Source organism: Vipera berus, assembly GCF_964194415.1.
Source record: "Vipera berus genome assembly, contig: HAP1_SCAFFOLD_117, whole genome shotgun sequence".
In the NCBI taxonomy this organism is placed as follows: Eukaryota; Metazoa; Chordata; class Lepidosauria; order Squamata; family Viperidae; genus Vipera; species Vipera berus.
The window spans coordinates 20,945-42,219 of NW_027673593.1; the positions used below are offsets into that span (position 1 = coordinate 20,945).

A 21,275-nucleotide genomic window follows, 5' to 3' on the forward strand; every position below is an offset into this window, starting at 1 on the left:
AAAACCACCAAGCTCAGAGAGCACCAAGGACCCCACAGCTCAGCCCTGAGCTACAAATGCTCTCCTTCATTGATAGCAACTGGGGTTGTTGTAAATAACCAAGGTTAAATGCCCAGTGCAACTATTGTCTTGGGGCTTGTCAGAAGGGCAAGGCTGGATGGAAGGATTGCTTTCATGGACTTGTGATTCTATTATCTTTCCTTTATTGCTGGCTGTTAAGCAAATGTCAGTCACTGATATTGACTCTTCAGACATCTGAATATAAATGAGCTGAGCCGGGAGGGACATAATACGATCACAATTGCTGGAGTCTATTGGCTAGCCGCGTGTGAAATTCTGAATAAGCCCTGCTTAATTACTACAGTGTTTAGCCGCTTGGAAAGCCAAGCAGAGCTAGGCAGAAAAATACTCTCCTTGTGCAAAAAATAAAAAATAAAAAAATAAAAAAATGATTGTGGCTAAACTGTTATTTCCCCCCCCCTGCTGTGGGCTACCCAGTTTGTCCATTGTAAAGTCTTCTGCCTCTTCAGTAATGAGAAATTATTTGGGATGTTCAGAAAAATGGTTTAATCTGCATCCTTGTAGAGCCTTAGTGGAGCAGTGGGCTAATGCCTCCTTAAGTAACACCAGCTGCCTGCAATTAGTGCAGGTTCGAGTCCCACCAGGCTCAAGGTTGACTCAGCCTTCCATCCTTCCGAGGTAGGTAAAATGAGGACCCAGATTGTTGGGGGCAATAAGCTGACTTTGTAATAATGCCGCTTTGGGGGGGGGGCGAAAGCCCTAATAAGCAAGCATATACATAGAATGAAGGCTATTGCTAAGCACATTTGATTTGTGCTTAGATTGTAAGCCGCCCTGAGTCTTCGGAGAAGGGCGGGATATAAATGGGATTAAAATATAAAATATAAATCTGTCTCTTGTTCTGTGGAGTCGCCTCGTGCTTATTAATTTCTGCCATTAGGTTCCTGTTGAAGCAGTGGGCGCTTCATTTTAAAATCCCTGGCAAATGCACAATGTTCTCTTGAAATAAAGTTAATTACAGCAGCTACGTGCCAAAGTAAGTATTTTCAACCCTGCCCATCATAGATATTATTATTATTATTATATCTCTTATCAGCCTGGACATTATCTTCACCTGAAAACATACTGCCGGATACACAATTTAGGAGAGCAATATTTCTATATGTGAGCTAGACTAAATAAAAAAAGCAGATTTTTTTTTACCTTATTCCTGTGATAGATCTTGGTTGCTGCCACAGAGTGTCACTGCAGACCATAGTCTAGAAGTGGTGAAAAGTAAGCGTGTATCTCTGAAATGAAATGAAATGAACCTTTATTGTCAAAGTACAACTATGTGTACATTGAGATTAGCTGAGCCTTCCTTTGTGCTCCCACCCGCCAACACACAGTGACAACAAACCCTGCATCTTACTACACTATGTGAACCAACTACACCACACACCGGCCTCCCAAGTCAATTGTATGTATCTGTGTATCTGTGCAGTCTATAATAAGAACTGTTTGAATTTTAAAGCCAGTATTTGGACTACTCGGGAAGTAAAAGACTCTGTCGATTTTTGTCTGAACTCAGACAGTAGACAAAATCAGACACCCTTATTCCATGAATAAAAAACAGAACAAAAGGAAGTTCTAACACCGTTGGCTAGACTGGGAAATTGAAAAGACACCCTAGAAGAAGAGAAGGGTAACCCACTGAACTAAATCTGAAGACATCACCGCTTTTTATAATTTAAAAGGTGATGTCCTCTTCCTGGTTTGGAGAATGTTAAGTTTTCTCAATGTCCAAGAAGGAGGAAGAACTTTGTTGAAAACTTTTACAAGTTCAGAACAGGTAGCAGAAAGAATGGCAAAAACTGGGGGGCGGAGTTAAAAGAGGGACCAGCCTAGAATCCCTCCGTAGCCACAATTGACCTTTGAGTTCTGTTGACTCTTGTCTAACTCTAACCAGGTGTCCACCATTAGTTGAGAAGATTTCCTGTGCATAAACAACAAATCAGTTAATCGAAACTTCACATGTGGACCTGGGTCTTTCATGCCCGACAGAACGTGTGTGCATTACTGCATGGGGAATCTGCCTTGAAATAATACAGCATGTCATGATTGACAGCATTATAATAAAATGGAAGGGATTTTTTTTAAAACAAACAAACATGTGCATATCCTTCCATTCAGAAGAGATGGGCATGGTGTTATATTTAAGGCTCTCTCGGAGGATCCTAATCTTTTGACTATTAGAGAGGCGTGTAATTTATTGGGTAGTCTTAAATGGATGTTTGTCTCTTATATGATTCATGTATGTAACAGCAGTAGCTTAGAAGGCAAGTGAAAATAGGTAGGTAGGTCAGATAGATATAGATACATGATAGATCAACAGACAGATTGATAGACAGATTTAGATAGATAGATGATAGATATAGATGGATAGATAGATATAGATAGATGATACATAATAGATACATGATAGATAGATGATTGATAGATAGATATAGATAGATGATAGATAGTTAATAGATACATGATAGATAGATAGATGATTGATAGATAAACATAGATAGATGATAGATAGAAAGATAGATAATAAGCACACATTTAATTAATTTGTTCAAGTATAGCTGTTGTTTCTGTTTAACTGTATCTATTAACATATACTTCACATAATGTCCATATAGGCAAATCACCTATGGGAGTCAGATTAGATTCATATTCATTGAACAGTTTCTAAACTAGACAACCTTTGATTTGTGGCCAACCAGATACATTCTAGAGCATTATTCAGCTAAGGGAAAGAAAAAAGAAATACGAACGTGGATGAGGGCTAGTGACAGATGGGATTTCCCCCCCCAAAAAATTGCAAGTGGAAGCAAAATCCTAAAAATGCACACGCAACCTGAATAAACCTGACTGCAAATTTTTATTGCTTGATGTTCTTGATCCTCTAGTATTATTTCTTCTTCTTCTTCTTCTTCTTCTTCTTCTTCTTCTTCTTCTTCTTCTTCTTCTTCTTCTTCTTCTTCTTCTTCTTCTTCTTATTATTATTATTATTATTATTATTATTATTATTATTATTATTATTATTATTATTATTATTATTATTCATCGCACAGTCAGCCAGATGTTCAGACTGGATTTGGCATTTTTGTCTACCTATCGAGTCCTTCCCAAGGACCTGGGATAGGCAGATGTGGATGTTTAATGGTATTACAGATCTCGTCGCAGGATGGAAGCAGTTCCTAGTAAAGCCGCCTTTTGCAATTGACTAATGGCGAATTTGTCAATGCCAATGGTGTTCAAGTGGTGCTCCAGCTGTTTTGGGATTGCACCCAAGGCGCCTATTACTATTGGCACTACCCTTGCTTGCCTTTGCCACAGTCGTTCTATTTCCATTTGTGGGTCTTTGTATTTTGTTATCTTCTCCAGTTCTTTCTCGTCTATTTTGCTGTCTCCAGGCACTGCCACGTCCACTGTCCAGACTTTTTTGTCTTTCTTATCGACAATTGTTAAGTCTGGGGTGTTACGTTGCAGGTGCTTGTCTGTTGTTGTTGTTGCTGTTGTTGTTGTTTTGCTGTTATGATGATGATGATGATGATGATGATGATGATTATACACACACACACACACACAGAGAAACAAACTCTGATGTCAAACTCATAGAAAAATCTAGGGAAATACATTGTGTGAAATCTGCTGGATAGGACATTAAAATTATAATTCATAAAACGACTGGGCTAAGCGGTCAACATGAGCAATAAAGGAACTTTAACATGGCTCTCTATTCTGCAGAGACCTACCCTAGGCAATTCTGCTTTCAAAATACATTTCACCTGATTTATTTATTTATTTTAAACAAGATTCTAACGTGCTTTTCTTCTCTCCGTCAGGATTTTAAATCTGGCTACGGCATTACCATCATACCTCTGAACGTGGCTAACGTGAGGCAGATCGATCGGGCCGCAAAACAATCTTTCGAAATAATTACACCTTACCGGAGCTTTAGGTAAGACCAGTCAATGTTTGCTTTTAAAACTGTCGGGCAGGATTTTCGGAGTATAGCTGAAATAAATACTTACACGAAACAGAGATAGCCCTTGACTTAACGACAGCTGATTTAATAACCGTTCAAACTTACAACGCCGCTGAAAAACTGACTTAGGACTACTTTTCACGCTTACCAACGTTGCGGCGTCCCCGTGGTCATGTGATCCAAATTCGGACGCTTGGCAACTGACTTGTATTTATGACGGTTGCGGTGTCCCGGGGTGTGTGTGTGTGTGTGTGTGTGCTTGTGTGTGTGTGTGACGCGATCCCCTTTTACGACCTTCTGACAAGCAGAGTCAATGGGGGGAGGGGAAAAGCCAGATTCGCTTAACAACCGTGCCACTAACAGTGATCCACTTAACAACGGTGGCAAGAAAGGTCGTGAAATGGGGCAAAACCCACTTAACAAAGTCTCGCTTAGCTGCAAATTTTGTCCTCCGTTGTGGCTATTTCAGTATTACAAAGAAACACTGGAGTGAACAGTTGGGTTGCAAATTGGTTTAAAAAAGTTGCCCGCTCCTTTTTTTTCTTATGTCATTTTTTTTACATAATGTTTCTTTCCCCCCAAACGGAAATAATGTGATTGCTCACAACTCCATTGCTCACAACTCGGCGGATGCCTTAGTGGAAGCCTGGGAAAGGGCAGCCACTGAGGCACTTGACCGGGTTGTACCCTTGCGGCCCCTGACCCGGTGCAGATCCCAACGAGCTCCATGGTTCTCCGCGGAGCTCCGGGAGATGAAGCGTCGGAAACGGGGCCTAGAGAGCTGCTGGAGGTCTAGCCGATCTGAATCCGACCGGTTGCAGTTAAGAACCCATATTAGGTCTTATCTCGCAGCGATGAGGGTGGCGAGGTGTAATTACTTCTCCACCCTCATCACGTCCGCAGATAATCGCCCGGCCGCCCTGTTTAGTGTGACTCGCTCACTTCTTAATCAGGAGGTGAGGGAGGATCCCTTGCAGGGTCGTGCCGAGGAATTTAGTCAACATCTGTCGGATAAAATCGCTCGGATTCGGACCGGTTTGGACTCCAGCTGGGCAGAGTCTGGCGATCAGGACACGGGCGGTCTTGTCAATGTTATCTGGGAGGAGTTTGATTCTGTGACCCCTGATGAAGTGGACAGGATTATGGGGAGGCTGAGCTCCACCACATGTTTATTGGATCCGTGCCCTTCCTGGCTGGTTTATGCAGCTAGGGAGAGGACACGAGGCTGGCTCCAGGCGGTTATATCTGCTTCTTTGAGTGAGGGTTATTTCCCCACCGTCTTGAAGGAGGCGGTGGTGAGACCTCTCCTCAAGAAGCCTGCCCTGGACCCAGCTGTATTGAACAACTTTCGTCCAGTCTCCAACCTTCGCTTTCTTGCGAAGGTTGTTGAGAGTGTGGTGGCGCATCAGCTCCCTCTGGTCCTGGATGAAGCGGATTATTTGGACCCCTACCAATCGGGTTTCAGTCCCGGGTACAGCACGGAGACGGCATTGGTCGCTCTGGTGAATGATCTCTGGAGGGCTTGGGATAGGGGATATTCCTCTGTCCTAGTCCTATTAGACCTCTCGGCGGCTTTCGATACCATCGACCATGGTATCTTGCTGCGGCGTCTCAGGGGATTGGGAGTGGGAGGCACAGTTTTTCAGTGGTTCTCCTCCTATCTCCTGGGACGCTCGCAGTCGGTGTTGGCAGGGGGGCAGAGATCGGCCCCTAGGTCTCTCGTTTGTGGAGTTCCTCAGGGGTCGGTTCTCTCGCCTCTCCTGTTCAACATCTACATGAAACCGCTGGGTGAGATCATTCATGGTTTTGGAGTTGGGTATCATCAATATGCTGATGATACCCAACTTTTCATTTCGACCCCAAACCACCCCAGTGATGCCCTCGCTGTGATGTCCCGTTGCCTGGAGGCGGTACGGGTCTGGATGGGGAGGAACAGACTTCAACTCAACCCTGACAAGACTGAGTGGCTGTACATTCCGGCATCCCGGGACATTCAAAATGTTCCATCGCTTTCTATGGGGGGTGAGCTCTTACCCCCCGTGGATAGGGCTCGCAACTTGGGAGTCCTCCTAGACTCACGACTTACCCTCGAAGACCATATAGTAGCCGTGACTAGGGGGGCTTTCGCCCAGGTTCGCCTGGTGCGCCAGTTGCGGCCCTATCTGGACCGGGATGCCCTGTGTACGGTCACTCATGCGCTCGTGACCTCTCACCTAGACTATTGTAATGCTCTCTACATGGGGCTTCCCTTGAAGACCACTCGGAGGCTCCAACTGGTACAGAATGCGGCCGCGAGAGTTGTCTTGGGAGTTTCCCGGTACTCCCATGTTACACCTTTGCTCCACGAGCTGCATTGGTTACCAGTTGTCTTCCGGGTGAGGTTCAAGGTCTTGGTTATGATCTTTAAGTCCTTACATGGCATGGGTCCGGGATACCTCGAGGACCACCTGCTGCCGGCGTCAACTCCCCTCCGCCCTGTGCGTGCCCACAGAGAGGGCCTCCTCAGGGTGCCTCCAGTCAGGGAATGTCGACTGGTGGCCCCCAGGGGGAGGGCCTTCTCTGTGGGTGCCCCGGCACTATGGAACCAACTGCCGGTTGAGCTCCGGATGGCATCGGACCTCCGATCCTTCCGTCGCGGGTTGAAGACCCACTTGTTCGAGTTAGCTGGTCTGGCCTGAAGGGGAATATGGGTTTTTTAATTGGCTTTATTATCTTACTTTTGCTGTATTTTAATTGGGCATGGTTTAATTTTCTTTTAATTTTTGTATACCTATTTATATATGCCCTGTGAACCGCCCTGAGTCCCTAGGGAGAAGGGCGGTATAGAAATCCAATAAAATATAAATATAAATATATAAATATGTACAGTATACAGATCACTAAAAGTAATTTGTGTGTATAGATCACTAAAAGTAATTTGTGCATATAGACCACCAAAAGTAACTGGTGCCAACGTGAAACAAAAACTCCTTCCTCGAATTGGACGTAGCTTTTCACATAGTCACAATACAGGTGGTCCTCGACTTACGACGATTCATTTAGTGACCACTCTGAACTGCAGCAGCACTGGAAAACAAAACGACTTATGATCGTTTTCACACTTACAACCCGTTGCAGGATCCCCGTGCTCAGGTGATGAAAATTCAGACGCAGGGCAACTGACTCGTATTTATGACGGCCGCAGTGTCCCGGGGTCACGTGATCTCCTTTTGGGACCTTCTGACAAGCAAATGGCTAAGCACATTTGATTTGTGCTTGCTTAGATTGTAAGCCGCCCTGAGTCTTCGGAGAAGGGCGGGATATAAATGGGATTAAAATAAATAAAAAAATAAAAAAAAATCAATGGGGGGGGGAAGCTGGATTCATTTAACAACTGTGTCAGTAATTTAACAAGTGCAGGGATTACACTTAACAATGGCGGCAAGAAAACAACGGTGTGTGTCATGTATGTGTTCACTTTGACAGCAGGCAACTAAATTTCATTTCATTCATTCATTCATTCATTCATTCATTCATTCATTCATTCATTCATTCATTCATTCATTTATTTATTTATTTATTTATTTATTTATTTATTTATTAAATTTTTATACCGCCCTTCTCCCGAAGGACTCAGGGCGGTGTACAGGGCAATAAATATCAAAATATAAATATAAAAGTTAAAAAAGAAGTTTAAAAGGATTAAATAATTATGCCCAATATAATACAATAATAAAACTGTGTTAAAACTAAATCCAACCCCTAAACCCATCAGACCAGGCCAGATTGTTCAAATAAATAAGTTTTTAAATCGCGCCGGAAGGAGCGAAGGTCGGGGCCCATCCGGAGCTCAACCGGCAAGCGGTTCCATAGGTCTGGCGCGCCCACAGAGAACGCCCTCCCCCTGGGGGCCACCAATCGTTGTGCCCACAGCAAAAAAAATGACAATAAAGGTTATCTTATCTTAAAAGGTCATAAAATGGGGCAAATTCATTTAACAACCGCATGCTTAGCAATGGAAACCTGGGCTCGGTTGTGGTCATAAGTTTAAAGGACAATCTTGTGCTAAAAAATACTATAAATGAAAAAGAAACCAGTTAGGACAGGGGTAGGCAACCTTGGTTCTTTTATGACTCGTGGACTTCAACTCCCAGAATTCCTGAGCCAGCCATGCTGAGGGAAAAGGGAGAGGTTTCCAAGCTGAGCCAGGCTGGCTCAGGAATTCTGGGAGTTGAAGTCCAGGAGTCATAAAAGAGCCAAGGGTTGCCTACCCCTGGCCTAGGCCTAGGCCGCTTTATGACTTGTGGACTTCAACTCCCAGAATTCCTGAGCCAGCCACGCTGAGGGAAAAGGGAGAGGTTTCCAAGCTGAGCCATGCCGGCTCAGGGATTCTGGGAGTTGAAGTCCACGAGTCATAAAAGAGCCAAGGTTGCTTTATGACTCATGGACTTCAACTCCCAGAATTCCTGAGCCAGCCATGCTGAGGGAAAAGGGAGAGGTTTCCAAGCTGAGCCAGGCTGGCTCAGGAATTCTGGGAGTTGAAGTCCAGGAGTCATAAAAGAGCCAAGGTTGCCGCCTCCTGGCCTAGGCTGCTTTATGACTTGTGGACTTCAACTCCCAGAATTCCTGAGCCAGCCATGCTGAGGGAAAAGGGAGAGGTTTCCAAGCTGAGCCATGCTGGCTCAGGAATTCTGGGAGTTGAAGTCCAGGAGTCATAAAAGAGCCAAGGTTGCCGCCTCCTGGCCTAGGCTGCTTTATGACTCCTGGACTTCAACTCCCAGAATTCCTGAGCCAGCCATGCTGAGGGAAAAGGGAGAGGTTTCCAAGCTGAGCCATGCTGGCTCAAGAATTCTGGGAGTTGAAGTCCACGCGTCATAAAAGAGCCAAGGGTTGCCTACCCCTGGCCTAGGCCTAGGCCGCTTTATGACTTGTGGACTTCAACTCCCAGAATTCCTGAGCCAGCCACGCTGAGGGAAAAGGGAGAGGTTTCCAAGCTGAGCCATGCTGGCTCAGGAATTCTGGGAGTTGAAGTCCACAAGTCATAAAAGAGCCGAGGTTGCCTGCCCCTGGGTTAGGAGGAAAGGTTTTTTTCCCCCCTACATCCGGATTCTTCATAAATTGGCAAAGTCAATTTAGTGCAGCCAGTTGCCAAAAGTTGTTGCTGATTTGAAAGCACATCATCATCAATAATACATAAACAAATAAAAATCAGGCTGGTTTTGAGTGGGGGAGAAACCTATCAAATGTCCCCAAAGGTGCTTTTTCAAAAGGCAAGTGGACTTTGTCTTTCCTTGAAGACATTTTGCTTCTCATTCGAACAGCTTCTTGTCAACATCCAGCTCAAGAATCCAAATAAAGCTCCAGGTTCATTCCGTTTCCGAAAATCTTACTGTTTATTGAATACACAGCATGGAAATGTCGAATCAAAACTAACTCTAAGGTCCCCGGATACCAGTTCATAGAATTAAACAATAATTTCTCCAGCCAACCCCCCCCCCCCACTCTCTCACATAGTTCATGTAAACAATTTCATTTTGTTATGGGAACCGTCTGCTTTCTCTCCACACCTGCTGCAGTGTCCTTGAAAAGGTTTCAGGCTCTGGTGATCTTCAGCGGATTCGTAGAGGTTTCGTTTCTCCATCTTAACCAATTCTAAAGCAACACCTCCCCCACCTCCTTAACCTAGTGGCAAGTTGAAACAAAGAGGCACATAGCTGCCAAAGTTTCATTCTTGACACTTCTTCAGTCAGAACTAAAGAAGCTCCTTGGATGAGAAGCAAAAACCTCTTCAAGGAAAAAAACAACAACAAAGTCCAGTTGCCTTTTGAACAAGCACCTTTGGGCCAACCATGACCTGGATGAGTGAGAATCTCCATAGACAAGCCTGTTGAATGAAAAGTCATTAGTTCTTCTGTTGTCACACTCTTCATGAAACTGATTTTATTTATTTATTGCTTTCAAATCAGTCTTGACTCCTGGTGATTTCCTGGATAGTTGCTGCCTTCTTCCCAGGGCTGAGAGAAGAACTGACCTAAGATTGCCCAACTGGCTTTGTGTCTAAGGCAGGATTAGAACTATAAACTGGTGCCTTGGCCACGAGACAAGGGCTCTCCAAACTTGACAAATTTAAGACTTGTGGACTTCAGCTCCCAGAATTTCTCCCGCCAGTCATGGTGTCTGAGGAATTCTGGGAGTTGAAGACCACATGTTGGCTGAGGAATTCTGGCAGTTGAACTCGCATCCTGGCTGAGGAATTCTGGGAGCTGAGGTCCACATTCTATCTAAGGAATTCTGGGAGTTGAAGTCCACATTCTGGCGGAGGAATTCTGGGAGTTGTAGTCCATATGCTGGCTGGGGAATTCTGGGGGTTGAATTCGCATGCTGGCTGAGGAATTCTGGGAATTGAGGTCCACACTCTATCTGAGGAATTCTGGGAGTTGAATTCTCCTGCTGGCTGAGGAATTCTGGGAGTTGAAGTCCACATTCTGTCTGAGGAATTCTGGGAGTTGAAATCCACATTCTATCTGAGGAATTCTGGGAGTGGAAGTCCACAGGTTGGCTGAGGAATTCTGGGAGTTGAAGTCCACAAGTCTGAAAAGTTGCCAGGTTCAGCTCTAAATTGATGCATTTCAGCTTTACCGCCGAATCTGAGAAAGACAAGCAGGATTGGATAGAAGCCCTCCAGCAGTCCATTGCAGAAACTCTCTCTGACTATGAAGTAGCCGAGAAGATCTGGTTCAATGAATCAAACCGAACTTGTGCGGATTGTAAAGCTCCTGATCCTGACTGGGCATCCATCAATCTCTGCGTCATCATTTGCAAGAAGTGTGCAGGTAATTAAGCAGCTCTCGGGATCCTCCGGAGCTAGTTTGGCAACTTTAAAAATTAATGGTATGCCTAAAACTATGGGCTTCAGCATCATGTTTTGTGATTTCAAGTTGTACATGCTATCTATGTTCATCGTCACCAAAATAATGGTAGCGCTGCACCCATAAAGAGACTATTTGTAGCTCAGGGGTGAACTGTGGGGTCCTTGGTGCTCTCTGAGCTGGGTGGTTTTCTTGCAGACGTTTCATGACCCCAACTAGGTCACATCATCAATCCTGGAAATATACCAATAGCCACTTGTACAGAAACGGAAAGCAAGCCCCACTTCCTTCTAGCACTGATGATGTAACCTAGTTGGGTCATGAAACGTTTGCAAGAAAACCACCAAGATCTGAGAGCCCACACTATCAAAATCTGAGGACCACAATATTGAAAGATGTTCGTTGTTACCAACTCTTTTGTAGGCTCATCTCAAAGTATTATTCTTGAACTTGAAAGAAGGATGGCAGGTGTTTTTTTTCTATTCGGGACTGCATTTTTTTTAAAAGAAATGGGTTGGGAGCTTCCTTCCTTCCTTCCTTCCTTCCTTCCTTCCTTCCTTCCTTCCTCCCTCCCCCCCTTCATTTCTTCCTTCCTTTTTTTCTTTCCACAACCAGCAGTCTGCATAAAGATTTGTGCAAACAACCAGGAGAGAAACACATGGTCCTCCTGTATACAGTTTTTTTTTTCTTTCTTTCTTTCTTTCTTTCTTTCTTTCTTTCTTTCTTTCTTTCTTTCTTTCTTTCTTTCTTTCTTTCTTTCTTTCTTTCTTTTTCTTCTCTCCTCTCCTTCCTTTCTTTCTTTCTTTCTTTCTTTCTTTCTTTCTTTCTTTCTTTCTTTCTTTCTTTCTTTCTTTCTCCCTCCCTCCCTCCCTCCCTCTTTCTTTCTTTCTTTCTTTCTTTCTTTCTTTCTTTCTTTCTTTTTTCCCTTTCTTTTTCTTTCTTTTCTCCCTTCCTCTTCTTTCTTTCTCTTTCTTTTTTCCCTTTTTCTTTCTTTTTCTGCCTCCTCTTCTATTCTTTCTTTCTTTCTTTCTTTCTTTCTTTCTTTCTTTCTTTCTTTCTTTCTTTCTTTCTTTCTTTCTTTCTTTCTTTCTTTCTTTCCCTCCCCTTCTCTTCTCTTCCCTTCCCTTCCCTCCCTGTCCAATTCTCCCTCTGCTTCCTGGTTTTTCTTCATAACCTTAGTTTCTCCAGGAAGAAAAGCCTCATTCTTCCTCCCGGGAAATTGATTATTTACTGAGAGCTTTGACAATGAATCTCAGGACTGCATGAAGTTAAGTCAAAGGCTGTAAGTGGCCCACCTCTGCTACCGAGTTTACATGACTTAAGCTTGGCTGTCTGAAAGCCTCTTTCTCTAATTACGATGAAGCTCTGCAGGAGAGGCCCTCTTGATTCACAGCCACATGGGTTGAGACAGACAGCAACACTTGTTCCAGTTGTGTTGTCTGATTGTCAGAGTTCACACATGCTCACTGGTACGTGAAGGCACTTTCATCAATGCTTCTCTGTGATAGAAACTTCATCAACCTTTTTCTGTTTCAAGCTGCTTGGGTTTCCTTGCCTTCAAGTTCCTCTCCTCTTTTACTAACCTTCAAGCAAGTTTTATTTTTCTGCTTTTCACAGGACAGCACAGATCGTTAGGACCCAGAGATTCAAAGGTGCGGAGTCTCAAAATGGATGCCAGCGTTTGGACCAATGAACTCATCGAGGTAGGAAAAGAGACCATGGACAAAGAAGAACAGGAGAAGTCAATTTGACTTGGGAATTCACGACATTTTATTGCCTATTTTACAACAACTAGTGGTCCTAGCAGATGATCACAGATGATCACTTAAACATGAGCCAGCCGCGTGCTGCAGCTGCCAAAAAAGCCAATACAATCCTAGGCTGGATCAACAGAGGGATAGAATCAAGATCACGTGAAGTGTTAGTACTACTTTATAATGCTGTGGGAAGAATCCAGAGAAAGGAATATTTTGGGAAATATTAATAAGGCAGAATATTACATTTCCCCAAAGGATCTTAAAGGCAGAAACCAATCCCCCCTCCCCTCAAGTCTCTGTGTCCCAGACAGAAACCAGGTCTGCAAAAACGCAGATGTGATAATCTTGTCAGAAAGATTGGAGTCAGGAAACTGGGATTAGAATGGAAGATCCCTAGAATCAACAATCCCTCACACTAAAAAATCCAACGATCATCAGCCATCAGCCCCAGGGAAGCAGGATATGACCTTTGGGACATAATAGGATTAACCCACCACCATCAGTGCCTTGGTAAGGCCACACTTGGAATATTGCATCCAGTTTTGATTACCATGGTATAAAGACTCTAGAAAGAGTGCAGAGATTAGACATTTTCCAAAGGAAAAAGTTCAAATAAGCAGTAAGCATCAGCAGAAATAAGAAATCGTTAACCATAATCAAATCACTTTTATTTTTTTCTTCTTCCTGCCAACCATTCTTAAGTTTCATAAATAAAATTCTAAGTCCTTTTTTTTTTGGTCTAATATCTTTGCCTCACCTTTTGAAATTCTTATCACCGTTTGAGTCCACTTGTAAATTCTATAAAGCATCTCCAGCAAATCTCTTATGTCTCAACTTAAAAGGGTGGTCCACATTGTTGTTATGATACATTATTTGCACATCGTTTTCCATTTTTTAAATGATCGTCCAATTGTATCTGTAAATCCGACATTTCCGTCTTGTTCTTTTAAATTGTAATTTGAAAATCCGCCTTAGAATCCATCTCAATTTCCCCCAGAAGTCTCTGTTCATCTTCAATAGTAACTTTTCAGTTCCAATAAAGAACGCAAAAGTTCGAGCACTTCACAGATCAAAAACCTTTCCTTTAAAGTAGCCATCTTGTACTCTAGTAATCAACCTTCAAAGTCTCGTTTTACAATTGATGTGTAAACAAGGCAGACTTTTTTCCCCCCACACGAGGCTCTTTCTAATTAACTTCAAAGCTTCTCTTTAGGTCAATTTCACAAAGCCTTAGCATTTACAAAGCTTTGCAGAAACAACTCTGAAATCACCTCTTTGCTGCATATTGCAAGAAATTATAAAAGAAAGAAAGAAAGAAAGAAAGAAAGAAAGAAAGAAAGAAAGAAAGAAAGAAAGAAAGAAAGAAAGAAGAAAGAAAGAAAGAAAGATCTTACAAAGCAGGAAATATGGGATTGCCTTTCTTTTGAAATGGATTGAAGAGAATTCCCACCCAGCACCCAGACTAGTGGTTCTGAAGATTTTTCAGTCTTTCATAAATATTTTATTAATTTTCTATTTTTACCGACAAGTGCTTAATAGACAACGTGTTGAATGGGTCCATTAGTAATTCAGTGGTACATGTAAACTTCTTCAAACTAAATCCAATATTACACCCTCCTCCGATACCTCCTCTCTTCTTCCAGTGATAAACATTTTTCCACATTAAGCAAAGAGGATTCTTATTGTTATTCAATGAGTAATGAGGAAAGTAAAAACTTCAAAGTGATTCAAAAGATGAGGCTCCCTCTCACAGTTGCTACTATTGAGCAAGGTACCTCCTAAACTATACCTGTGCATTTGGTTTTTCTTGCCTAAATGTAGATCCTTACTTTTTTTCACCATTGAATTTCGTTTTGTTAGATAGCGCCCAGTGTTCGAGTCTGTCCAGATCCTTCTGTATCTTAAGCCTGCCTTCTGGAGGGTTGGCTATTCCAACTTGGTGTCGTCTGCAAATTTGATGAGTTCCCCATTCTTTTCCAGCTTTTTATTGTGATAGGTAATGAAAGGGCCAACAGTTTTTGGGAAGGAAATCTTCAACCGGATGAAAAGTTACAAGTAGATGCCCCGGCTGACAGGAGGCTAACTTTTATTACCCAAAAATATAAAGAAGGAAAATTCCGAAAAATGACGCTGTTGTCTAAAACCAAGGAGGAGTTAAATAAGGTAATGCTGAGGATGGGAATAATTTGGGGTCATAAATTCTGGGTTTGATTATGGTCTTCTTTGGATGACAAACTGTCAGAGCATGTACAGTCTTATTGTGCTGAGGTAACCCAGGAGTAAATACACAGTGGTTTGTAATTAAATGTGGGTTAAGGTAAAGGTAAAGGTTCCCCCGCACATGTGTGCTAGTCGTTTCCGACTCTCGGGGCCGGTGCTCATCTCCGTTTCAAAGCCGAAGAGCCAGCGCTTGTCCGAGGACGTCTCCGTGGTCATGTGGCCGGCATGACTAGACGCCAAAGGCACACGGAACGTGGTTACCTTCCCACCGGAGTGGTCCCTATTTTTCTACTTGCATTTTTTACGTGCTTTCGAACTGCTAGGTTGGCAGAAGCTGGGACGAGGAACAGGCGCTCACTCTGCTACGCGGCACTTGGGTTTCAACCCGCCAAACTGCCGACCTTCTGATCGACAGGCTCAGCGTCCTAACCCACTGAGCCACTGCGTCCTTTTAAATGTGGTTTATATTACACCATATCTACAAATATACACTAGAAATAAAATACATACACGTGGTGAAACAGCAAACACTTAACACACAGCAGTTACAGCAGTCAAACGGATGAGAGAGAAAAAATTCCAGGAAAAAAACTTCCCTTTTATACTCATCCTCTTAAAGTCCCTGCTTACTCTTAAAGGGACAGACACAGACCCTGCTAAGTCATTCCTATCATTGCATCATCCACATTGCACCATCCACATTACATTACATCTTTACATAAGCTGTTGAGCTATTAAATTATTATCCTGACACAAACAACAATGCCAGGGGACAGATGCAATCATATTGGGAAGCCAAAAACCCAACGTATCCCTCTCCGCAACCTTCTCTGCTTGATCAAGGACCCTGTAAAATCTGAACCATTGTCCAGATCTACACACCTTATGCACACAGAGGTCCGGGGTTAGGCGACTGAGAGCACCTTGGTGACAAGAACTCTTTTTTGTATGCTCACTTTTGTCTTTGTGAGTTACCCCCCCCCCCATTCAATTAAGAAACATCAATCTCTTCTACTTTGGCCTTCTGCATATAGCTCATACTGTCAAGGATGAAACTTTGGCAGCTACGTGCCTCTTCGTTTCAACTTGCCATTAGAGTAAAGGGGGTGGGTGGGAGGTGTTGCTTTAGAATGGGTTAGATGGAGAGAAATGAAACTTCCACGATTCCGCTGAGATTTGTGAAAGCCTGACCGCTTTCCAAGGACACTGCAGAAGGTGTGGAGAGTAAGCAGACGGTTCCCGTAACAAAGTGAAATTGTTTACATGGACTACGTGAGAGGGTGTGGAGGGGGGGTTGGCTGGAGAAATTATTGTTTAATTCTATGAACTGGTGTCTGGGAACCTCAGGGTTAGTTTTGCTTTGAAATTTCCATGCCGTGTATTCAATTAAAAGTAAGATTTTCGGAAACGGAATGGACCTGGACGTTAATTTGGATCTCTGAGCTGGATGTTGACCCATACTTTTCATTGTTATGATCAGGCGCTCTGTGCTGCAGTCATTAAGCTGGATGTATTAGAGACCATGATGTTGCTGTTTAGTGGAGCAGACGTGATGTGCGCAACTGGAGACCCCGTGTTCAGCACCCCATATTTGTTAGCCAAAAAATCTGGGCAGAGATTGCAAATGGAATTCCTCCACCACAATAAGTTTTCAGGTATGGTGGATCTTCTATAGCTTGAATAGGGGCTGTGTTTGTGTATAGTTCAGCGAACACCCATTTCAGGTTAGCAGAGGCCCACAAATAAGAGAGCAAGCATTTATTATTTATGTGTTAAGAAAATTTATAGGAGAACCCCAGTCACAGTGAATCTGGGTTGACCTGGAAAAGCAAACCTCAATACGAAATCCAATAAGCCCCCATTCCCCTAGTGAAAGCAATCAGATCAACCACTGGATGGGCTGTCCCAAGATGCTTTTTTCAACGGGCAACTGGACTTTCTTGTTTTTCTTTGAAGACGTTTCACTGCTCATCCGAGTAGATTCTTCAGCTCTGACTGGATGGTGGGGGAATGGAAGGATTTATACTCTCTCAAATCCTGAGCTGGAGAGGCTTCTTGGATGAGAAGCGAAACGTTTTCAAAGAAAAACAAGAAAGTCCAGTTGCCTCGTGAAAAAAGCTTTGGGACAACCATGACCTGGATGACTGAGAATCTCCATAGACACTTGATCACCAGGCCCATTGGCAGAACCAATGTCTTCAGGGCCTTTTGAAAGAGTGTCAATCTTACCTCCACAGGGATGATTTTCTAGAGGGAGGGAGCCACCATGGAGAAGGTCCTTCTTCTAGATGGACCTCCCTAAGATAGGAGATCCATAATATCTCCTGTCTCCCCACTCTTGTGGGCCAGGTATATATGACTGGGGGGAAAAAAACAGTCCTTCGGATAACTTGAGCCCAGGCCATGGAAGGCTTTAAAGGTGACAGCCAGCATCTTGAATTGGATCTACAAGCAAGTCAGCAGCCAATGTAGCTCCTGCAAGAGAGGTGACACACGTGGAAATGGGACACATGAGGGCCACCATATTTTGTACCAGGAACCTCCGAGGTCCCTTCCAACTCGATTATTGTATGTTTTGTGTTCTATTTCCTGAATACTGAAACCATATGCTAAGTAGATCTGACTGTGCATCAACCTAGATGTTCCAGCTTCTGCTCTTCAGAGCAAGTAGTCTCAACAGTTTGAAATTTTACTTCCACAACTAACTGTTCTTCATTACTTTACAGATTTTTCCAACTGTGATGGCCACACCAACAGCATTTCCTCTCCCGATTTGCCCTTACTGTCCTTCCTTTATGATAATTTATACATGGTTTCCTTCAACCCTTCCAAGCTGTTTATTGAGAGAAAAATTAAGGAAGGTATGTAGGTCTTTCTTTCTTATCTATGGCTTGGGTGTCCTGATACTACATTGGTAAGATGCTAGACCTTTTACTGTTTTATTTTAGAACTTTATCAGTAATAAGTATGTATTCCAGGGCTCGAGAATGAGTGTGGGGGAAAAAAAAACCCAGAGAGAAAATAATTTCCCCATCAAGTGAAATAAAGTTCTGAAGTGACCGGTTCACGCAAAAAAAAATGAAGAAAGAAAACGAACAGTAGTTTGATTACTAAGCGTTGCAACCTCTTAAAACATTAGGGAGCTAACCACCAGATTGCAAGATCAGAAGTGGGCGGTCAGGTGCGGAGATTCAATCTCATTGGTAGCCTCATATTGCAATGAACAAGGGTCTAGATTCAGTTTCACAGCTACTAAGATTGTCGACCATGCAGGTACAAAAACAGCCAGGGAAATGGTTGGAGCCTGGGAAACGGCCCCCTTGTCAGTCAGTGCTGATTTACCAACAGCTTATCAGGTCCTTAGGAACTGAGGGCTTGGCAGTACAAGGAAACAACAAACAATCACTGGCCATCAACACACCAATCAACCAGTAGGAAGCCACCACATAAATACGACTCATAGAACAGCCCAGAGCATATACTCCAGTAGAGAGAAGTTTCCTGAAGATGGGCTCCAGCACGTCCAAAAGTTTGGAAGATTGGATCTTAAAACATTTCTTACTCAGATTAATTTATGAAATTCTCCATGGTTCTAAAAGGCAGAGGACATTGTATATATAGGCAACCTAAGCATAGGTTTAAGGAGTAGAGAGCAAATAGCCTTAGAATTAAATTAAAGGTGTATCTTGTTGTTTTTTTTTAAATTAAATTTATATGCCACTTAATGTCACCTTGCTGGTCAGACACGGCATATTAAATGAATGAATGGATGAATGATTCTCTGGAAAAATATATTTTCCTGAGAATATATGGACTCTTGTCACAGTTCCTTTTTAGAAAAAAAAATGCAATGTATTTATTTAGGCATAAGGGGGGGAAGATAAAAAGAATATAAAATAATTTTTCACCTCCATGTAATGATCCCCTCACCCTTCCAAAAAAAAACTCCTACCCAATTAGGTTAGATTAAAGAAATAGCAGGATGGGAAATGTTTTGGCCCCTATAAAATAAAAAAAAAGTGTTTCATTAGAGTTCACGGTGAGAAGCTCTCCCTTTTTTTCGACACCCCAAATGTCGACAGCCCCACCAAATGAAGTAAATGAGCAGCCAATTTTGCACAGTTGCAAAAAGTTTTGAGATATTCAATTCCTTGGGTTACCTTATACTTTAGAAAGGACTCAAAACAGCATGACAGTCCCAGTTTATTGACTATGTAGCAATAGCAATAGCACTTAGACTTATATACCGCTTCATAGTGCTTCACAGCCCTCTCTAAGCGGTTTAGAGAGTTAGCCTGTTGCCCCCAACAATCTGGGTCCTCATTTTACCGACCTCGGAAGGATGGAAGACTGAATCAACCTTGAGCTGGTCAGGATCGAACTCCTGGCCGTGGGCAGAGTTTGCAATAGCACTTAGACTTACATACCGCTTCGTAGTGCTTCACAGCCCTCTCTAAGCGGTTCAGAGAGTCAGCCTGTTGCCCCCAACAATCTGGGTCCTCATTTTACCAACCTCAGAAGGATGGAAGACTGAGTCAACCTTGAGCTGGTCAGGATCGAACTCCTGGCCGTGGGCAGAGTTTGCAATAGCACTTAGACTTACATACCGCTTCATAGTGCTTCACAGCCCTCTCGAAGCGGTTTAGAGAGTCAGCCGCTTGCCCCCAACAATCTGGGTCCTCATTTTACCGACCTCAGAAGGATGGAAGACTGAGTCAACCTTTTTTTTTTATTAAAAAGTTTTACAATACATTTTATTTTTAACAAAACACAACCCCTCCCAACCCCCTCCCCACTCCCCAACCCTCCCCAACCCCTCCCTTCCCTCCCCCCCTCCCCGACTTCCCAGAGCTAAATACAGGGTATAAAAATACAAACAATCATAATCAACCTTATGCAAACAACAATAAACTATTAAATCTATCGCACTTTAACTCTTATAAAATAACTACAAGCAGTATAAATATCACATCAATACTTATTCAAATGCTAGATGAAACTTTTTAGTCCCATATTTAGAATATAATCAATCCATTTTGTCCATCCATTATATCTCCGTTGCGAATGGCCTTTCAAGTACGCTGAGATCTTTGCCATTTCCGCCAGGTTGGAAATTTTTAAAGTCCATTCTTCTATAGTCGGCAGTTCTTTCTTCTTCCAATATTGCCCTACTAAAAGTCTTGCTGCCTTAATTAAATTCAACATCAACTTAGTAACCACAACAGTAATGTCAATAATAATGCCCAATAAAAACAATTGCGGACAAAACGATCTCTAACTTACTTTACCAAATTTTCATCAGTCATTGAAAAAACAATTTTCTGGTCTTCTTTCCACCTGGCCTGTAATTGTCCATACTGAAACCAAGTTTATACAATCTTTTCTTCTCTTAAGATATTAAAAAGGTAAAGGTTCCCCCGCACATGTGTGCTAGTCGTTTCTGACTCTAGGGGCCGGTGCTCATCTCCGTTTCAAAGCCGAAGTGCCAGCGCTTGTCCGAGGACGTCTCTTACCTTCCCACCATAGTGTTACCTTCCCACCATAGTGGTCCCTATTTTTCTACTTGCATTTTTACGTGCTTTCGAACTGCTAGGTTGGAAGAAGCTGGGACGAGTAACAGGCGCTCACTCTGCTACGCGGCACTTGGGATTCGACCCGCCGAACTGCCGACCTTCTGATCGACAAGCTCAGCGTCCTAACCCACTGAGCCACCGCGTCCCTCCTTAAGATATTATACAGCTGCAAATGCCATACATTCCTTTCCAAACTTAAAATTTCCTTATATGTAATCACATCATATTTAACCCCAACACTTATATTTTCTATTGCATATTTCGATATTGCCCATATAGGTATCTTACAATTTAACTTATGTCTATACTTTTCCCAAACTCGCAACAGAGCATGTCTTAAAATATGTACCTTAAACACATTATCCACCTTCTTATCATACAATAAATATGCATACCAACCAAATAACAAATCATGACCTTCAAAATTTAATAATCTCACTTGTGTTAAATTAATCCAATCACTTATCACTGACAAGGCAGCAGCTTCATAATATAGTTTAAAATTAGGCATTTTAAGACCACCTCTCTCACACATATCCTGCATAATCTTAAATTTAACTCGTGGCCTTTTCCCTACCCAAACAAATTTATTAATACCCTTTTGCCATTCCTCCAAATTTGAATCCTTTTTAAGAATAGGTATCATTTGACATAAAAATAAAAATTTCAGTAAGACATTCATTTTCACTACTGCAATTCTTCCCAATAAAGATAATTGTAGTTTTTTTCCAGCTATCCAATTCTTTTGAACTTTTCCCCATAACTTTTCATAATTATTTTCATATAACTTAACATTTGAGAGTGACAAATATATCCCCAAATATTTAACCCTTTT

General features: G+C 42.6%; 1 protein-coding gene across 1 annotated transcript in view; it reads left to right on the forward strand.

The window, feature by feature from the left end:
- The window catches only part of LOC308679275 (arf-GAP with Rho-GAP domain, ANK repeat and PH domain-containing protein 2-like), a gene marked incomplete at both ends in the record, with an annotated part of 89,261 nt that overhangs the window by 12,514 nt on the left and 55,472 nt on the right, over positions 1-21,275 (forward strand). Inside the window, 6 exons of the mRNA XM_081346881.1 lie at positions 3,900-4,015; positions 10,655-10,854; positions 12,508-12,593; positions 14,628-14,810; positions 16,348-16,522; positions 17,594-17,728. Coding sequence (XP_081203007.1) covers positions 3,900-4,015; positions 10,655-10,854; positions 12,508-12,593; positions 14,628-14,810; positions 16,348-16,522; positions 17,594-17,728 — 895 coding nt within the window. The remainder of the gene's footprint in view (positions 1-3,899; positions 4,016-10,654; positions 10,855-12,507; positions 12,594-14,627; positions 14,811-16,347; positions 16,523-17,593; positions 17,729-21,275) is intronic.